This window comes from Macrotis lagotis, chromosome 3 (genome assembly GCF_037893015.1).
Source record: "Macrotis lagotis isolate mMagLag1 chromosome 3, bilby.v1.9.chrom.fasta, whole genome shotgun sequence".
NCBI lineage: Eukaryota > Metazoa > Chordata > Mammalia > Peramelemorphia > Peramelidae > Macrotis > Macrotis lagotis.
In genome coordinates this window covers 297983780-298004689 of record NC_133660.1, presented here as the reverse complement: position 1 = coordinate 298004689, position 20910 = coordinate 297983780, and the positions used below count along the sequence as shown (strand labels likewise).

Genomic DNA, 20910 nt, shown 5'->3' with positions numbered 1-20910 from the left:
GAGATTTTTTTCCTTAGGGAGTTCAATAAGGGCTTATTCAATTTCTTTTTATGAGATAGGGTTGTTTAGGTTTTTAATTTCCTCTTCACTTAACCTGGCCAACTTATATTTTTGTAAATATTCATCCATTTCACTTAGATTGTCATATTTATTGTCAGAGTGTTGGGCAAAATAATTCTGAATGATTAATTTCTACCTCATTGGTGGTCAGTTCACCTTTTTCATTCATGATACAAGCAATTTTGTTTTATTCTTCTTTTTTCTTAATCAAATTGACCAGAGACTTATCAACTTTATTGGTATTTTCATAAAACCAGCACTTGGTTTTATTTATTAGTTCTATAGATTTCTTGTTTTTTATTTTATTAATTTATCCTTTAACTTTTAGAATTTCTAATCTGGTATTTAATTGAGGGTCTTTAATTTTTCTTTCTCTAATTTTTTAGTTGCATACTTTGTTCATTGATTTCCTCTTTCTCTAGTTTATTCATATAAGATTTTAAAGATAAAATATATTTCATGACAGCTTTTTTGAGTGAATCTCATAGGTTTTGGTATGTAATTTCATTTTTGTCATTATATAGGATGAAATAATTAATCCTTTCTATAATTTGTTGTTTGATCCACTCATTCTTTAAAATGAGGTTATTTAGTTTCATTTATGGGACTATATCTCCCTGGTCCAATATTATGTATGATTTTATTGCATTAAAATCTGAGAAATATGTGTTCACTATTTCTGTCTTTTTGCAATTGATCATTAGGTTTTTATGCCCTAGTACATGGTCAATGTTTGTGTAAGTGCCATGTATTGCCGGAAAAAAAGTATATTCCTTTCAATCCCCATTCAATTTTCCCCATATGTTTCTCGTATCTAGGTTTTCTAACAATCTTTTACCTCCTTAATTTCTTTCTTATTTAATTTATGATTAAATTTATCTAAATCTGAGAGCTGTAGGTTGAGGTCTCCCACTTAGTAGAGTTTTGCTGTCTGTCTTCATGTAGCTATTTCAACTTATCCTCTAAGAATTTGATTGCTATCCTATTGGGTGCATCCATATTTAATATTGAAATTACTTTATTGTCTGTGGTACCTTTTAGGAAGATATAGGTTCCTCCTTTATCTCTTTTAACGCTATCTATTTTTGCAGCTGCTTTGTCTGAAATAAGGATTGCTACCCCTGCTTTTTTCACTTCAGCTGAAGCAAAATATGTTTTACTCCAGACTTTTATCTTTACTATAGAGGCAACTCTCTGCTTCAAATTAGTTTTTTTTTTTTTGTAAGCAGCATATTGTAGATTCTGTTTTTTTAATCCACTCTTCTATTAGCTAAAGTTTTAAGTTAGAGTTCATCCTATTCACATTCATAGTTATAATTCCTAACTCTATATTGCCCTCCATGCTATCTTCCCTCTATTTGTAATTTCCCCCCTTTTTTCCCTTTATCCATATTCCCCAGTGTTTTCTTTCTGAATATCACCACCATCAGTGTGTTTGCTGTCCTATATCAACCTCCTCCCCTGTCTTTCCCCTTTCCATTTTCCCCTTCTTCCTTCCTTTCCTTTCCTTCTGCTAGTTTCCCTTTTTCTCTACCTCCCTGTCCCACCCCTCCTCTTTTCCCCTTTAATACTTGAACAGTAAAATAAATTTCTTAGCTCAACTGAGTGCGTGTAAGTTAACTTTAAGCCAAGTTTGATGACAGGAAGATTGAGTTAGTTCTCACCTCTTCCCTTCTTTCCCTTTATTTCAATAGGTCTTTTGTACCCCTTTTGTACCCCTTAATTTAATGAGATTTACCCCATTCAGGCTCCTCCATCTTCCCATCTAATAATTCCTTAGTTGAATTATCAGGTGAACTATTGGGAATGGCTTTATATAATATATATAATATATATAATATATATAATAAATGTATTGTTGGGATTGAACAATAAAGTTCCTAATTAAAAGCCTTCATATTATGCTCTACAGGTATCAATCAACATAAAATTTAGTTATCCTGCATCTATTCTTGAATATTGTGTTAATTTTTTAATAAGGCATTCATAAGTTATATTCCTTTATATGTTCATTAGACTCAAATAGTAAAATCACCTATATTGTGTGAATATTTAGTCATTGGATCTCCATTGGAGAATTCACAATGTTATTTATGAATAGTACTTATTTGAAGTATTCCATAAAATTTTGGAAGATAAGAGAGTGAATTGTATTCTAATAGCCTGTTAACTTTAAAGAAATCACGGTGTGATGAATATAGAGTTAGCTTGAGATTTAGGAATTATACTCCTTCCTCAGATACGTAACTACTATATAAAATTGGGGAAAAATAAAAATACCTATCAGTGGTCGAGACAACTCTCCAAAATTATACATTTCTGAATATTTGCTTATGTCTGTTGGTAGAAAGAGTTTTCACCCTAAGTGTCCCTTATATTTATAAAATCATAAATTTCAGGTACAAATCAACATCTCCCTAATGATGTGTCCAAAGAAGGCCTCCTGGGCTGGTCGTGGTAGTGACCAGACACAGGGATTAGGAATGAATTGGTTGTCAATGAGGGGAAAAAATGATTTAATGATGAGAATGAAGGCAACATAACTGAAAAATAGAACCAGTTTGAGATCCTCTCATAGAATAGCAAGGAAACAAGACAAGACTAGTAATACATTTGCAGATGTATCATTTCTGGAATATTCTTGATTCTTTTTTCTGAAAATGTCCCATCTCTCATGAATATGAATGATATTTCAACTTTCTCATTACTTGAAATCTAACAGTAGTGACTGGCAGATAGGAATAAGATTCATAGTACTTATTTCCACTGAAGACATAGAAATATGTTACGTATAACTCCACGAAAGAAGGTATGATGAAAATGCCCTTAGCATTTATAAGAAATTCAAAACTCATGAAATACTTTTAATATTCAAATAGAAATCTCAGCAGATTAGAGATGTAAAAGAAAATGCTAGAAATCAACAAAATTTCCATAGGTAAGCATGGAAATTTTAAAAATCAGTAATAACTAATTTATACTAGAAGTTTTGCTTTTTATTAAATAATTGAAGACTGACAAAAAGAAAAGACTTGGAAAAAAGTTGTTTGTTTGGGTTTTTGAAAGAAAAATTGTACCTTAGTATAAGCCATTTATTATATTCCTCATATTATTAAAAATAATGACAATTAAGTCAGGAAAGGAGTCTAGTACTTGTTTTAAAAACCTTAAATAACAAACAAATCTGTATATTTATAACAAAAAAGAGCAAGGTTTTCAGTTTTGAAAACCATTTCTGGATTTACTTTCAGACCTAAATTTTTTTATACCTTCTGCATTTATTTCTGTGTGAATTGAGAAAGTTACAACTTCTACAGACCACTGATTTCTTAAATGGAAGAATGGAGTTATACTAGGTAATCTCTGAGGTTCCTTTTAATTCTAAATGTAATATTCTATTATACCATGTACTACAAATAAGACAGGGTAGTGTACATGGTGATTATCCCACTATAATTGTCATATACATATATATATATATATATATACATATATATATATATACACACACATATATATATAATAGACCTCTGATATAGGAAATTAATACAATGCACAAAAAATTAACACCAATTAACTTATTGAGATAATAATGTCATTATGGATTTATCAAATTAGAATCTTGGAACTGAGCCTCTTCAAATTCAGAAACCTCCACCTCCTCACTGATCTGAAATATTTCATTGTGTTATCAGATCACAGATTTAGGATAAGAACATGGTTTAGAGACCATATAATCTTATGACTTTATTTTGCAGTAGAAAACTCATCTTCATTTAGTGAAATTTCTAGAGTTATATACCTAATAAGTGTGTAAATCAGGGAGTTAAAATATATAGTTTTATTTCTTTTGTTAAATATTCCCAATTACCTGAAATATTTTTGGAGATCAACTAAAAATATCTAATTCCAATTTTTTCCCTCCTACAGTTCCATGAGAAATTAATATGATACAGATTATACATTATACATGGAAAATATGACTACATAGTAGCCATGATACAAAAGAAACACATGCCCATAAACAGGAAAAAAAAGTTTTAAAGGAATGCATGCTTTAATGTGGATTGACTTTATCACTTCCCTCTTTAGAGGTACATAAAATTTCACATCATCAGTACAAGGAAGGATTTTAACTAAAGGTGTCCATACCTACAGTCAGGTTCTAAATTGACTATAAAACACTTTCATCCAAAGAATGTTTATAGCTGTAACTTAGAATAACAGAGTCAACAGGACAAGCGTTACTTATCTTTCTATAAATGGTACACATTACCTCATTGAATGGGAATTATTCATATGTGTATATATTTATGTATAAACATACACATATATATATATGTCATATGTATGTCTCATACACACTTCAAGTCTATTGAATGCTTCTTTCTTACTCTGCTTGATATCAGTATCTTATAAACATATCATAAATGTTGAAATTCTCAGATTCAGGTATCAGAAGATATCTGTTGTATACATATTGTATAAATGTTACTTCCAAAGCCAATAATATTCTCCAATTTTAATTGTAGCAATTTTTCCTAAGAGAGGAGTTACTTATATACTGTTTTCCAAAATTCATCCCTATCATTTTCCTTTGAAGTGTGAAGCTCTGCTTTGATTGAAATCAGGAATACATTTCTAAAAATGTGTATTTTCTATTCATAGCCCTAGTAATCTTAAAGTCAATTTATAATGACCAACTGCTTATGATTGGGTTCGAATAAGAGAGGATATTGTGTGGAATTTGTAGTATAATAAAATTGTGACTGGCAAAAAATGAACACATATAAATGACATTATCCATTCTTAACTTGAATTGTGCAGTCAGAAATCCAATGGGGAGATGTAACATAATTACACAACACTTGCTGAACAGTGTCATTAATGATGACATGTTACAGTAAATTAATACATCTCAATTTTTAATGTAGAAAATTACTTGAAGAATCAAGAATTAAAAAGGACATGGCATGAACTTAATCTTTTTTTTAAGATTTTATTTATTTTGAGTTTTACAATTTTCCTCTAATCTTACATCTCTCCCCCCACCCCGCATAGAAAACAATTTGCCAGTCTTTACATTGATTCCATGGTATACATTGATCCAAATTGAGTGTGATGAGAGAGAAATCATGAACTTAAGGAAGAAACATAAAGTATAAGAAATAGCAAGATCAGACAATAAGATATCAGGTTTTTTTTTCCCCTAAATTAAGGTAATAGTCCTTGGTCTATGTTCAAACTCCACAGTTCTTTCTCTGGATACAGCTGGTATTCTCCATTGTAGAGAGCCCCAAATTGTCCCTGCTTCTTGCACTGATGGAGTGAGCAAGTCCATCAAGATTGATCATTGCCCCTACATTGCTGTTAGGATGTACAGTGTTTTTCTGGTTCTGCTCATCTCACTCAGCAACAGGCATGAACTTATTCTTGAAAGAATTTAGGGAGTATAAAAGACAGAATTGAGGAGACAGAATTTCAGACAAGAGGGCAGGATATGCAAAGATTTTTTAAAAAAGGTAGAAAATATAAAAAGTCATATAAAATAACAAATAGACCAGTTTTCCTGGCACATTGAGTAAGTGATGGGAAAGAGGAGGGAAACATTTTGTAAAATTCAGCTGTACTGAGTTTCTGAAAAACTATTCATCAATTTGTGCAAAGCCATTTATCAATAGGACCTTTTGATTGTGTTAGAAGCAATGGAGAAATTGTTTTTTGTTTAATTTTGTTTTTGTTTTTGCAAGGCAATGGGGTTAAGTGACTTGGCTAAGTTCACACAGCTAGGTAATTGTTAATTGTCTAAGGCCAAATTTTAACTAAAGATCCCCCTGACTACAGGGTCGGGGCTCTATACACTCTGCCACCACATGCCCCCTCTTGTATAGCTGTGCAACATGAAAGACATATGATCTAAATGTAGAAATAAAAAAGAGAAAATAAAGTAAATGTCCAACACTTGCTGAGTGATTAAAAATTTGTGTCTTGTAAATATATTGGAGTGTTAGTTCCAGGTTTTAGAAAGATATAGAACATTTGGAGAACAGGAATAAGTTGTGAAATAATCCAAAACAAGGAAAGAAAAATTATGAGAAAATATACAGAAAATTTACAATAAATTAAACTCAAAAATCCACCAAAAGTTTGGATTCAAATCTGGTCTCTGACACTTAATAATTACCTAGCTGTGTGGCCTTGGGGCAAGCCACTTAACTCCATTTGCCTCTCAGGAAAGAAAAAACCTAAAAAAATCCACCAAAAGTAAGGCCACAAAAATTTCTTACTATGATGAATCATAGATCTGATGACAATCTCATGTTGTATAAAAATCTTAGTTATAAAAAGGCAATGACATAAAAAATGAGGACATTGATGTTGACTCTCATTAAGAACAAAGTCAATTCATAGATTCATCTAATAACACAAAGAAAAATTTGAACAAATGACCCAAATAACCTTTTGAGTACATTTTTCATTTAGCCAATGATGTTACTTTAATATATTTAAGTAATCATCTCTTTCACATCCCACATTCATAGGAAAGACATTTTCTTACTATAATTGCTTGAAACAGTGAATAATTGTGCTCATAAAATCTGTTGTATTTATACCTGGAATGATAAAAGATCATCAAGAATTGAGAAGATTAAAATGATAACCATTTCAAAACTAGTTGATTGAAAATAAAAATATAAAACTTTCTCATTCCTTCATGATTCTTAATTGAGAAAATAATTTTTTCATTGCCATAATGACATCCTTGTTCCTAAGACTATAAATCAGTGGGTTAAATAAAGGAGTTAAACTTGTATAAAAAAGAGAAATAATTTTTTCTATTCCAGATGTGTAATTGCTCTTGGGTTGGAAAGATGCAATAATTCCAGATCCATAAAATAACCCCATAACTATGAGGTGGGAGGAGCAAGTGGAAAAAGCTTTTGATCTTCCTATTACTGTTGGAAGTTTGTGAATGGAAATGAAGATTCTAGTATAGGAGCTAAGTATCAGCAGAAAGGGGAAAAAACCAAATAAAACAGTATCTGCATAGACTGAAACTTCATTCCAAAAAGTGACTTCACAAGACAACATCATTATTGATGTCATGTCACAATAAATGTGATTAATTACATTAGAATTACAGAAGGGTAATGAAAATACCTGATAAGTTTGCCCTATTAATATGGGCACCCCACTGATCCAGGAGGCAATCACTAGCTGAATACACATCTTGTGGTTCATAATAAGAGTATAATAGAGTGGCTTACAGATGGCCACATAGCGGTCATATGCCATCACCGCCATGAGAAGAGTCTCAGTGAATGCCATAACCAAAAAGAAGAAAAATTGACCAGCACAGGCCAGCAAAGAAATAATTTTGTTCCGAGTCCAAAGATCTGACAGCATTCTAGGAAGAACAGCCGATGTGTAGCAGATTTCCAGGAAGGCAAAATTGCCAAGAAAAAAATACATAGGTGTTTGGAGTGAAGAATCAGATTTTGTAATTATAATAATGAGACCATTTCCAATCAGAATACTTACATAAATGACTAAGAAAATACCAAAAAGAATATGTTGGAGATTAGGTAAATCAGAGAATCCTAAAAGAATAAATTCATTCAAATGACTGATGTTTGCTTCTGTCTTTATTTCCATGGATTCCTTCTCCAGAAATACTGCATCCAGTACAGAGAATTCCCTTCAGAATTCATGGATTGCCTCTTTTTCTGTAAAATGAAGATGTTCAGATACATTATTCCTATGTTACTTTTTTTTAAAATCTGAACTTCTATTCGTTAAATGCCTTACTCACCCTTACATTCTGTCATAGGTCATGTTTATTTCTGATACTTGTGGTGTCAACAATAAATATCTGTTCAGCAACAACAGTTTTTTTTATGTATTTTAAGGTCCAGAATGTATAATGCTGAAAATCTGTATTATACTTTCACTTTAAAGGAAAAATTGAGAGACTATGATTAGAGGATATCAGATTTAAATATAGAGGGGGTTGCTAGGTGGTACAGTGAATAGAGCACTGGCCCTGGATTCAGGAGTCCCTGAGTTCAAATCTGGCCTCAGACACTTAATAATTACCTAGCTGTGTGATCTTGGGCAAGTCACTTAAACTCATTACCTTGCCAAAAAAAGAATATAGAGTAAAAAATCTAGACATTAAAATTGACAAATAAACCGAGATGTCAAAAATATGTACCAGCATGAAATAACATGTTTACTAGTCATTCTTTTAAAAATATGCTTTTTTTAAGAGGAGACACCTCTTATTTTGTAAAGAGCTGGTGTTGGTCAATCACTTAAAGTTACTCATGTCTGAAACTTTCTGATCCAATTTATGGAAGTCTTGGTGAAATAGTTTGATGTTTAATTCTCCCAAGCATTCATTTTGGAGGTGCACAGGGTAACACACCGAGCAAGTTTCTGAGGCTGAATTAGAACTCAGCTTATCCTCACTCCATTGGCAATATTCTATCCTGTGAGCCACCATAGAGGAACTCTAGATAAATTACAAAAATCATTACAAGTTTTATTATTAAGTTGCCACTCAATAATAAAAATAATTCATGCAAAAAATAATTGGTTTTCCCTTCACACCAGAGAAATTACTTTTGCTTTATTTTTTTTTGATGGGGTTCTTACAGTACCTTATAAAATTTGGGAGCTATTATACTATCCTATTGTATGTTTTATGTGTTTCTAAACTTTTTTCTCTTTTGTCTGTTGATCATTGTGTGTCATCTGCATCTTCCACAAAACTTTTCTACTAAATCCATATTATTTTTCATGTTAATTCTCATTATAGCTCCAAAGTAAATCAAAACACTCATGGAAAAAAAATCACAATGTGAAAGGCAAAACTATAATTTGCTTATTAATGATTACTCTTATGAACACTGGACTTTTTAACTTTTTTTTGAGGATGATGTAATTTTCCCTGCAGGAATAATTTCTTTATCAGGTAATAAGAATTCCTTATTTCCCATTTCATATTTCCTTTTTATTCTTTTTTTAGGTTTTTGCAAAGCAAATGTGATTAAGTGACTTGCCCAAGGCCACACAGCTAGGTGTCTGTCTAGGTCTCAGGTACTCCTGAGTCCAGGGCCAGTGCTCTACCCACTGCACCACATAGCCACCCCTATATATTTCTTTTAATATTGCACTTTCATTGACCACTCACACTTAAATTAATCTCTCCATTGCCTAAATTGCTAGGGTTCAATTTTTAATTCCACACCATTTCTTTGATTTTTTCTCAGAAAACATACATACAAAAATAAAAACATATATGCTCATATATTTCATATTGAAATTGTATCTCTGAAAAGATTACATCCATTTTTTGGTTAGAAATTTTGTATCCTCTGACTTAGTGTTCCTAGATTTATCTTGTTTAACAATTTATTGATAGATGTTTATCAGGCATCAGAATTAGTCAGGATATTATTTTTTGTCTTTTAAAATTTTTTTATTATTTCTTGTCTTATACCAAAAATAGATCCCAATGACTGATTTCTAATTTTCCCTAATCACTAGATTGCATAATTCATATCTAGTAACTTTTGAGACCATAATTCTCCTAAGGTTTGCCTTAATAGTGAACAATTTTGCTGCCTTGCTAGTGATCATTTAGTCTTAATGATATCATCTCTTTCCAAATGAATCATGATGTGATGGTTACTTAAGAGTTTTACCAAAAATATTTATTTTATCAGAGACAACTATATTGCCCAATGAATAGAGTTTCAGAAAGAGAGTCAGGAAAAATAATCTTTGCAAGTTCAAATCTGTCCTCAAAAATTTCTATTAATGTGATGGCAGACAAGCAAACCCTCTTTGCTTCAGTTTTCTCTCCCTTAAAAAGAGAAGGAAACGTCAAACCATGCTAATAATGTTGACTAGAAATGGGATTACTACGAGTTGAATATGACAGAAAAATGACTGAACTGCAAGATCACACAAGTAGTATCAGGTATAGTTTCCTTGATTTCTTCTTCTAAATATACATTGAACCACCTCCAAATTTAGCAGCCACTACTATATCATAGTATGCAATGTTTTTAACAAACACATACACAAAAATAGTCCAGTAAATACTCAAAGAACATGAAGCTTTGTCAAATATTTTAAAAATTGCCTTTATAAAATCTACAATAATTTACTACTATCTCAGTTTTTTAAAAAAATGTGCCAATATAACCAATCTATTTATGGAATTTTAATGCATGTTAAGGATCGTAATAAAGTAAATGATGAAATGAGAAATCATGGAATGCAGAGTTCAAAGAGTATTGAAGTTCATCTAGAATAAATCATTCAACTTTTAGGTCAGCAAAGCTAAGTAGAAAGTATTTAAGTGACTTATAAAACACAGAGTAAGTTAAGAAAAGAATTCAAACCCAGATCCAATGATTCTAGATTCAAATTTCTTTCCCTCTACCATGCTTCCTCAAAATCATCTAGACAACATTCAATCACACTTAAAGCCAGAATCAATGAACTATTTAAGGTCAACCCTTACCTTTTGATAATGGAAGAAAATCAGATTCAGATTCTTCTTTCTTTGATGAAAGCATTGCAAATAATATAATTCTGTGAAAACTGACATTAACATAAGATTTTAGTTGAAGAATCATGTATAGATGTTAGATCATTAGAATTGCAAAACTCCCTTTGAGGATAACTGATACATCAATTATTAGTTTCCTATGATTTTGAATATGATAAATCTGCAGCTCATACAGGCAGAATGAATTATTTAACATTATCTTGCAATTAAGTCATGAATAATCTTGGATAGAAACTACTTTCTATATTATGATCTCAAACCTTTTCCCAATGTAGGTGAAACCTCTCTTGATTTTGAAATAATAAATTTAGAGATGAATTCTGAAATGTAACTTTGAAACGGAACTCCAAAGACATTCACTCTAACCACTTCAAAGATGTAAAGCATAATAACAATATGTCTAGTCTGTTTAAATGATCTATGTAAAACATGCAGATAGGAGAAATCAGAGATGATATTTGAACCCAGACACTATATCTCCTATGTTGTAATCTCAGTTTCAAGTTCAACATGATTGGTCTTTTCATTCAATATATCCAGGAATGAAAGTGATATTATATAATAGAAACTAACGTTCTTGTCAAAAATGACCTTTGAGCTCAAAACAGAGATCTTTAAATACCCAGGTGTCCTGCTGTACTGTCTTCCAAGGGAATAACTTTCTCCCAAGCCACTTGTTAATTTTTAATGAGTTATCTACTTTTTTTACTCTAAATTTATGGAAGTTAGTGCATAGTAATGAGGCAGCATGAGATAGTGGAAAGAGCTCTGAGTTTAAAATCAGAGAACCCTGTTTGGAGTCATTTAATAGTATTTACTAATTAGTGAATCAAAACACTTCATTGAAACTTTATTTTTTTTAATTTTCCATATGATTCTTCTATTTTCTGAGTGGTAGTGATTCACGTATCCCTAAATATCTATCAAAATGTTTACATCTATGTCATTTGTCAATGTGGGTAAAATAATATTGAAAAATCATTTTCATTTTTAACTACCTATGTTTCCTTTTAATTCCTCCCAATCTTATCTTAATATTGAACAGTTTTCCTGTTTGGGGACTTAATAATATATTTATAATTTAATAAGAAAATGGATTCTATTTGATCTGATCAATTTTATGTAGTCAATTTGCAATTTCTGCTTATTTGCTAAGTTTTGTGATTTTGGGGAGCTAATAGTATTTTTCCCCCTTCACTTTGAGTCTATCTGAAACTGGAGTTGATGTAGAAGAAAGAATGGGTAGATGTATACTAATATGATGTTCATTTATAGTTATAATTACAAAGACATATGAACATATCAATCATGGTACAAGAAATGAGGATAAAGACAGACAACAGGAAAAGAGTTTTGGTCATTTAATATTCGGTTACAAAGAAACACATTACTAGCTCTCTATCTAAATAATATCATATGCTTTGTTCCATTTCATTTAAAAATGAATTTTCTTAGAGACAGAATTCTGTCTTCCTCTGCCCACATTACAATGTCATATAATTCATTTTTGTTTGAAGCAATCGCTGAATTTATTGTATCTCATAATGTACAATGATGTCAAAACATGTAGTAATAACCTACAAATTATACTATGCTTTATTTTAACATTTATTTTTATACTTCTTTTATTTTTCCAAGTACATGAACAGGTAGTCTTCAATAATCATTCCTGTAAGTCCTGAGTAAGTCTGCCATAATTGATCTTCACACAATGTTGCCTTTAATATATAAAATGTTCTTCTAGTTCTGCTCTTTTCACTTAGCAGAAGTCCTTGCAAGTATTTCCAAGCATTTCTGAAGTCCTAACCTTCAAGATTTCTTAAAGATTAATAGTACTCCATCACATTCATATACCATAATTTATTCAGTCATTCACTGACTGATTGGCGTGCCCTCAGTTTTCTAAAACGAGCTGCTATAAATATTTTTGTAAATTTGTGATTTTCCTATTTTAATAATCTCTTTGAGAGACAGGAATAATAATATTTTATTGCATTAAAAATCTATGGGAAATTTTATAGTTTTTTTGGACATTACAAATTGCTCTCGAGAATGGTTGGATCAAGTTACCATTCCATCAACAATTCATTAGTGTCCTAGATTTCCCTCCGGCCCTTCCACCATTAATCATTTTTCTTTTTGTCATCTTGGCCCATCTGATAGGTATGAAGTGAAATCTCAGTGTGGTTTTAACTTGTTTTTCTTGTCAATAAAGATTTAGAGCATATTTAATATTACTTCATATACTTTTAATTTTTTCATCTGAAAGCTGCCTATTCACATCTTTTGACTTTAACTACTGTGAATTACTTGTATTGCTATAAATTTTACTCAATTCTCTAGGTATTTTAGAAATTAGTCCATTATTAGAAATATCAGTTGTAATTTTCCAACAACTTTTTGCATTCCATTTAATATTTTTGCAATGGCTTTATTTGAGCAAATTCTTATGAATTTAATGTACTCCAAATTATTAATTTTATATTTTATAGTATTCTCCATTACTTGTTTGTTCATAAACAACTCCGTTATCCATAGAGCTGACAGATAAACATTTGCTTGTTCTCATAACTGCTTTATTGAATCATCTTTTATGTTTAAATCCTTACCTATTTGGACTTTATCTTGGTAAAAAGGTATGGGATGATGAGCTTTGCCTAGTTTCTGTCATACAATTTTCCAGTTTTTCCAGCAGTGAGAATTTTATGCCCTAGTAGATGATCAATTATTTGTAGGTGCCATGTATGAACAAAGCTAATTTTTTTCTCATATACCATTCAGATGTTTTTCACATAGGTCTGTCATTTCTAAGTATTCTAAAATCATTTTCACTTTATGAATTTTCTTTATATTTAGATTGAAGGGGCAGCTAGGTGGCACAGTGGATAGAGCACCAGCCCTGGAATCAGGAGTACCTGCGTACAAATCTGGCCTCAGACACTTAATCATTACCTAGCTGTGTGGGCTTGGGCAAGCCTCTTAACCCCATTTGCCTTGCAGAAATCTAAAAGAAATATATATTTAGATGGAGAATAAATTTATCAAATTCTGAAAGTAGGAGGTTCCTTTCCTCTTATTCATCTTCACCTGTGTTTTGCTCCCTTTCCCCTTAAACTTTTCTTTTAAATATTTACTTTCTCTTTTAACTTTGCCTTCCCTGTTACCATTCCATTCTTTCCCTTCCCCCACCCCCGCATTTCCTTGTAGAATAGTATAGATTTTTAAACCCAAATGAAAATGTATGTAATTCCCTCTCTGGTTCAAATCTATTTAGTACGATTTACTTAATGATCATACCATTCCAACTTCACTTTTACTAATGATAAGGATTTGTGCCTCTTCATCTGGTGCTATTTATTCACTAATCCCTAGCATTTTCCTAGTATAGTCTTTCTTTTTATGCTGTCTTGAACTCACAACTCCTTAGGCAAGACACATATCTTTTATTCTGAGAGAAATACCTTTATCAAAGATTGATAGCTTGCTTGGCTGCTTGCTTGATAGGCAGCAGTACCTTCTTTTTCATTAGAAATGTACTTTTCAAGGGTTATAAATCACATCTAATTATAATCACTTTATATCTTACCCCCTTTTCAAATACTCTACATGGACACACAATACTCCTTAGCAAAAGTATGTGGCAAAGTCAAATCATTTCATAAACCATTTATACCATTCTAAGCACACTCCATCCAATTGAAGTCAGGGACAAGTAAAGCAAAATCTCTTCATGATCTTTTCATATCTAGTCCCTCTAAGTACACTCTTACCCGCCCCTTCAATACCCCAACCATAACCCAATCATCCTCCCCAAAGTACTGGGTACATTCTCTCCCTCAGTCCCTTTAGCACCCCAACCATGGTATTAAAATCTATGCTCACTAAAGTATGGATTAAGAAAAGATCATTTCCTAATCAAATTATGTCCAACCCTACTAAGTACTGTTCCACTTTCTGCCCCTTTTGTACTATACATCCTGCTTAACTGAGGTATCTAATAAAGTGAGGTCACTTCTGATTTAATTATGTAGAAAGATTCAAAGTATGCTTAATTACTGAGACATACTAAAGTTCTCATAAGAACTTTATAATTGATTGTAATGTAATTGAGAGATTGGCACAGAACCACCGAGTATAGATGCCCTCATCAGAGAAAATGCTGAACTCTAGGAGCAAGGAAGAATTAAAGTATTTCAAAAGGAAATGTGAGATACTGAAGTTTAGAGTAAATACTCCAGATGGTCACTGTAGTGTTTGTGACTGCCCTGTGGTAGAGCATTTTGAGCTCATGTTAGTCTGATCAATCTCAGTTGGTCAAACTGTATTTTGTCTAAACAATACTGATTCCATTTTGATTTTCTTCAGTAATGAAGGAAAAGAAGCAACCATAACCATATCCTCTAAGTACAAGTCCTTCAACCATATTCAACCATTTAATTATTATAAGAAAACCACAGTTCCCAAAAGTTACAAGTATCATCTTCCCTTATGTATACAATTTGGTGATCTTGACAAGCATTTTTTCCCTTTCTGTTTACCTTTTTCAGACATCTCTTCTAACTTGTATATGAAGATTGAATTTTGTGTTCATTTCTGATCTTTTTATCAAAACCACTTTGGAAATCTTCAATTTTTATCTAAATTTCATTTTCCCCCAATAGACTATCCTAAATTTTACAAGGTTTTAAACTCTTGACTCTAATCCTTTAATTGATCCCTTAATGTTTACACAGAGTAGTTCTGTTTAATTCTGATTGTGTTCCCTTTATATTTAAATTGTTTCATTCTGTTTGCTTGTAGTATCTTCTCCTTCATTTGTTCATTCTGGAATTTGGTAATGCAAGTCCCTGTTAGGGTATCTTTCTGGAATGTAAGTGTTCTGCATATTCTTTCAAGAACTATTTTGTCTTTTTGATCTAGTACATTAGACCAATTTTCTATGAAAATTTCCTGAAAGATGTTTTCCAGTCTCTCTCTCATTTTTATCTAGGCTTCCTTTTAGACCTCTAATTCACAAATTAACTCTAGATCTATGTTCCAGGGCTTTTGTTTTTACTGAAGTTACTTTACATTATCTCCAATTTTTTTTCATCTTTTGATTTTGTTTGAAGGAATTTTGTCCCACAGATTCCTGAGTTTCTTTTTGAGCAAATCTAACATATAGGGTTATGTTTTCTTCATTCAGCTTTCGTGTGTCCTTTTCCAGTTCGTTTGATTTTTCAGTAAGTTATTTTCCTTTTTACATTTCATTAGTTTTAAATTTTCCTCTGTTGTATGTATTTTCCATTTGATGTGTTTCTCTTTTGGACAAGTTGCATTCCCTTTCCAGTTGGTCAGTTGTGTTTTTTGACGGATAGCATTCTTTTCCAGTTGTTTATTTATATTTTAAAGGAGTGAATTTCTTTGGTCATTATTTTCATCATTTTCTGCATGACTGATTTATTTTTTTCTTGCTTTTCTTCCTCTCTTCTTTGGTTTTAAAAATCTTTTCAAGCTCTTCCATGAAGGTTTTGATTTGAGTTCAATTCATAGACTCATTTTGCAGGTAAATTGTCTCTGCCTTCATCTGAGATAGCATTTTTTATCATTTCTATCTGAAGAGCAGCTTTCAATGTTTAGGGTACTTTTTGATTTTTTTTTTTTGCTCATTTTGATGTTGAACTCTTTTCTAGGGGTATAGGGAGCATATTTCTTAACTTTTTCTGTTGGGACTTGGGCCTCAGCCCTGCCTCATCACTAGTCAAGTCTTTGCAACTCAGGCACTGATTATAGGTGTGTTTCCTCCTTTATGTGCAGGCTCGCCTATGCAGAAGTCCCTTGGCAACCTATTCCTGTCTATTGACCTAGTGTTGCTAAGGCTTATACTTTGGGGATGGGACCCTCCTTTTGGTCAGGTAGCTGCTTTCTAGCTGCTAGGACTTGAACTTTACTGTGGTTAGAACCCTCCTTTCTCCTTCACCTGTCTAGCTGGGCTTACTTCCCCTTTCCCCCAAAGAGACAGACTTTAACTGAAGTTAAAAACTTGTTCAGTTTGTTTTTTGGTGGGATCTTTAGCTTGAATGTCTATGTAGAAGTTCATTTAGTTTGGTGTGGAGAAAAACTCCACCAGTGAACTAGCATCGCACTGCCATCTTGGCACTGTACCGGAACTCTCAGAATCTTTTCCCTATCAACTATGAAGCCATAGCTATTTAAAGTCAAAGTCTTTACTTAAAACAATAACAACATATTTTACTGATCTTTGTTTTTCATTTATTAGCTATAATTGTTTCCCTTTGCATATTTTCCAGCCTCCATTTTGGAGAACCATCAAGTATTAGAATTTAAAAGGGGGAGGTGGGTAGAAATAGAAAGAAATAAAAAGATAGAAAAAGCAGCAACAGACAGAAATATTCAAGGAGAATAGAAAAAAATATTTAAACTAATCAATCTCAAGAAGTGTTGATATCATAGGAAGGAAGGAAGGAAAGAAAGAGAGGAAATAAAGGAAGAAAGGAAGGAGGGAAGGAAGAATAGAAAGAAGAATGGGGGAATCAAAGAAGAAAGGAGGGAAAGAAAGCAGTATGAAAAGAAGTAAAGAAAATGGGAAGTGATGGAGGAAGGAACCAAAGAAGGGAAGAAGGAAAAAAAAGGAAAGGAGAAAGGAAGGAATAAAGGAAAGCAGAACTCCTGCGTCAAATAAGCATAATTCAGCAAAACATTCCAAAATAATCATGATGAAAAATGAGTCTCATTATTCAAAATTATTCCATCACCTCTCTGGACAATAATAAAGAATATGTTGTATTATCAGTCTTCAAATAAAGTTGGGCAGGGAATAAATAAGAATTCTTAAACCTTTCCAATTACATATTTTTGAATTTAATACTCACTATATAAATTAATCTACAGGTTCTGAAATTATCCAACTGTTATCAAGAGCCTTTTAGACATATACACAAAAGGATATAAAACGTTGAATAGCCTTTGATCCAGCAATAACATTATTAAGTCAGTTTCTCAAATTTTTTTCTGTCTTAATAGTATTATATTTTTAATTATTCATCATTGTTAAATTTTGAATTCCATTGCTTTTCTCCTGCCCTCTATTCTTTTCCCATCCCCAAGAGAGCAGACAATCTGATATAAGTTAAATATGCACAATCATGTCAAATATATTTCCATATTATTTATACTGTAACAGAAGAATGAGAAATAATTGTCAAGAAGATAAAATGAAGATAAAAAATGAAAAACTTAAATAAATGAAAAAGTTAAAATATGCTTTGAAACTCTATTCAGACTATTTGATTGTGTGTATTATTTATATCATGAATTTTAAAATTGTTTTTAATCATTCTATGGCTGAGAAGAACTGAATATATAATAGTTGATCATCACACAATTTTTTTTTTACTTTTTATAGCTTAGTTCATGTCACTCAGCATCAGGTCGTGCCTTTTCAGGTTTCTTCTGAAATCTGTCTGTTTATTCCCCTTTTTTGGCAATAAATTGCATTTATTAAACATTAAGGTTTACAAATAAATGTGTGCCAATCAGCACTACTGATGCAGTTGGGGAATTTTATGTCTTCTCCAAGCAGTTTGAGATCTTCCAGTGTGACCCTTTCCAAGTTCCTGGCTTTTGCAACCAGATGAAGGCTGCTTACAAATACCCTTGTGTTTGAGCACTGGTTTGGTGATCCATTGAATGTCAGGATTTTGTCTGATAACTTTATGGAAAAGGTCAATAAAAATTACCTCAAAGAATTTGTAGCTTGAATCTTCACTCATCCAATAGAGTTCAAGACACTTATGCTCCCAGAGCAGTGGTCAACAGGCTCTTCTTTCAAAGGTTCCTAGCAAACTTCAGTTTATTGACACCATGATGCATTGGTTTGCTGCAGATTGCAACTTTGGGATCTAGATTCTTTAACACCCCCATGGCTGATACAGATTCAGTGGATGAAATAACTTTCCCTGGCCTTGTACCCCAGCCTGCAGGTTCCATTGACTCTGGTGGGTTGATGGGCCTCAATGGTGGACTGAGAACTGGCAATACATAGCACAGGCACAGGAAAAACCACATGACATCCTAATGTTTCTTCCTTCCTAATTCTTGGATGTATCTGAAAGTCCAATCCTCTCTGATGATTGACACCAACCAGAAAGCCTGCTTATTATTTCTTTCAGGACAAAACAAACAAAAAATGTATTCTGGGACAGAGCCAAGATGTTGACATGAAGGCAGGAAATCCTGGGAACTCTCCCCTAGACCACTCCAAATACCTTTAAATAATGACTCTAACTTAATTCTAGAATAGCAGAATACAAAGAACAATGGAGTGGAACAATTTCTCAACCCAATACAACTTGGAAGATCCAAGGGTAGGTTCTGTTAAATTGGAATTAGAAAGGATGCCAGGGTAGCCTGAGCCATGCCAGAGGGAGACCAAACAAAGGGAACCTGGCACCCTGGTGGAGCTTTGGGACTTTGCCAGTGGTATTGAGTTTCCAGACTTCTCAGTCCAGGGATTGCAAGGACAACTTGGAAGGTCAGTGGGAAAACTCTGCTGTATTAGTGTGTACAAGGTGCTGACGACGTCTCAGAACTCAGGGCAGAGCCACCCTGAGGAGCCACCCATATACTTATGGAGAACAAGTTATATGAATACAGAAAAGGATATAAAACTGTGCATACCCTTTGATCCAGTGATACCGCTATTAAGTTAGTTTCTCAGAGATTTTTTTATCTTAATAATATTTTATTTTTATTGTGTCTGGTAAGCATCAACTGAAGGACAGTTAGGGGGTTGGGGCAGGCTGCAGAAATCTTTCTGCTACCTTTAAGGTCTGACATTGGTTCTTTGCCCATACTCAGATGCAGCTTGCAATATGAACCTCAGACTCAAGAAAAGAAGATTTATTGGCTTAGAGGTACAGGGACCCTAATCCTAACCCCAGAGCAGAGGGGTATACTTATGGTCATCAAAAGACCATAGCACAGGCCAGGAGTGCAGTCATAGTCTCACATGACACATTGATGGCATTGAAGTGATTGGATGGTGTCCCTAAAAACAGCTGCAAAATGCTTCAAAAACTTGGAAAGTTGACCCTGGAAGCACAGTCTATCCTTAAAAAGAGTTTAAATCAAGTCATAGGCTGTGGAAATGAGCAAACAACAGAAGAAAACAAAAATCCAACCAAAGACAATGACTGGTCCCAGGGAGGATCAAAACATAAATTCAGAATATAACAAAGTCCAAACTCTGTATCCAAAGACTACAAGAAAAGTACAAATTGGTCTCAGAATATGTAAGAACTCAAGAAATATTTTGAAACTCAAGGGAGATAAAGGAAAAAAGGGAAGAGAAATGAGAACAATGCACAAAAATCAGGAAAACCATTATGATCAGCTTGGTGAAGTTCAAAAAATAATGAAGAAAATAACATCTTAAAAACTAATTTAGGTCAAATAGAAAAAAGAAGTCCAAAGACCAATGAGCAGAGGAATGCCCTAAAAAGTAGAACTGAATACATGGAAAAGGAGATAAAAAAGTTCTCTGAAGCAAATAATTCTTTCATATGTAGAATGGAGCTAAGGGAAGCTAATGGCTTTGTGAGAAATTAAGAAACAATGAAGCAAAACCTAAAAGAATAAAAAAAAAACATAAAGGAAAAATAAAATGTGAAACATCTCATTGGAAAAAACAAATGTTCTGGAAACAAGGCCCAGGATATATAATTTGCAAAATATTAGGCTATTTTAAAGTCGCAACCAGGACAAAAGCCTAGTCTTCCTTTTTAAAGAAATAATCAAGAAAATTGCCTTGATAGAATTGAGTGATTTGCTCAAGGTCACACAGCTAGATATTTATTAAGTATCTGAGGCCTAATTTGAATTCAGGGCTTCCTCACTCCATGACTGGTACTATACCCAATACTTAGCTGCCACAGTTTAATATTTATAAAGATGGAGTTAAAGAATGAGAAAGTAATATACTGGGAGGAAGGGAAAAGAGAGGTAGAAAGCACTAAGTTATTTCATATAAAAGAGGCAAGAAAAAACTTTTGCAATGGAGTGGAAGGGGGAAGGTGAAAGGGAGTGAGTGAGTCTTCACTCTCATGGGAAGTGGCTCAGAGAGGAAATCATATACACAGTATTGAGTATAGAAATATATTTTACCCTAGAGGAAAGTAGGAGAGGAAAGGAATGGGAGAAAGGGGACAGGGGGAGGGAAGGTGAGATTTTGGTGATAGAAGAGATTGAAGATCATGGGAAAGGGA

General features: G+C 32.7%; 1 protein-coding gene across 1 annotated transcript; it reads right to left on the bottom strand.

Annotated features, from left to right (window-relative positions):
- Positions 1 to 6765: 6765 nt before the first annotated feature.
- Positions 6766 to 7716, bottom strand: LOC141519575 (olfactory receptor 10AG1-like). The gene has a single exon (XM_074231779.1). It carries the CDS (start codon positions 7714 to 7716, stop codon positions 6766 to 6768), a length of 951 nt encoding a protein of 316 aa, XP_074087880.1.
- Between the last annotated feature and the right edge of the window lie 13194 nt (positions 7717 to 20910).

Excerpts from the sequence above, each read along its gene's own strand:
- LOC141519575 (XM_074231779.1), bottom strand. The coding sequence starts at position 7,716 with ATGGAAATAAAGACAGAAGCAAACATCAGTCATTTGAATGAATTTATT.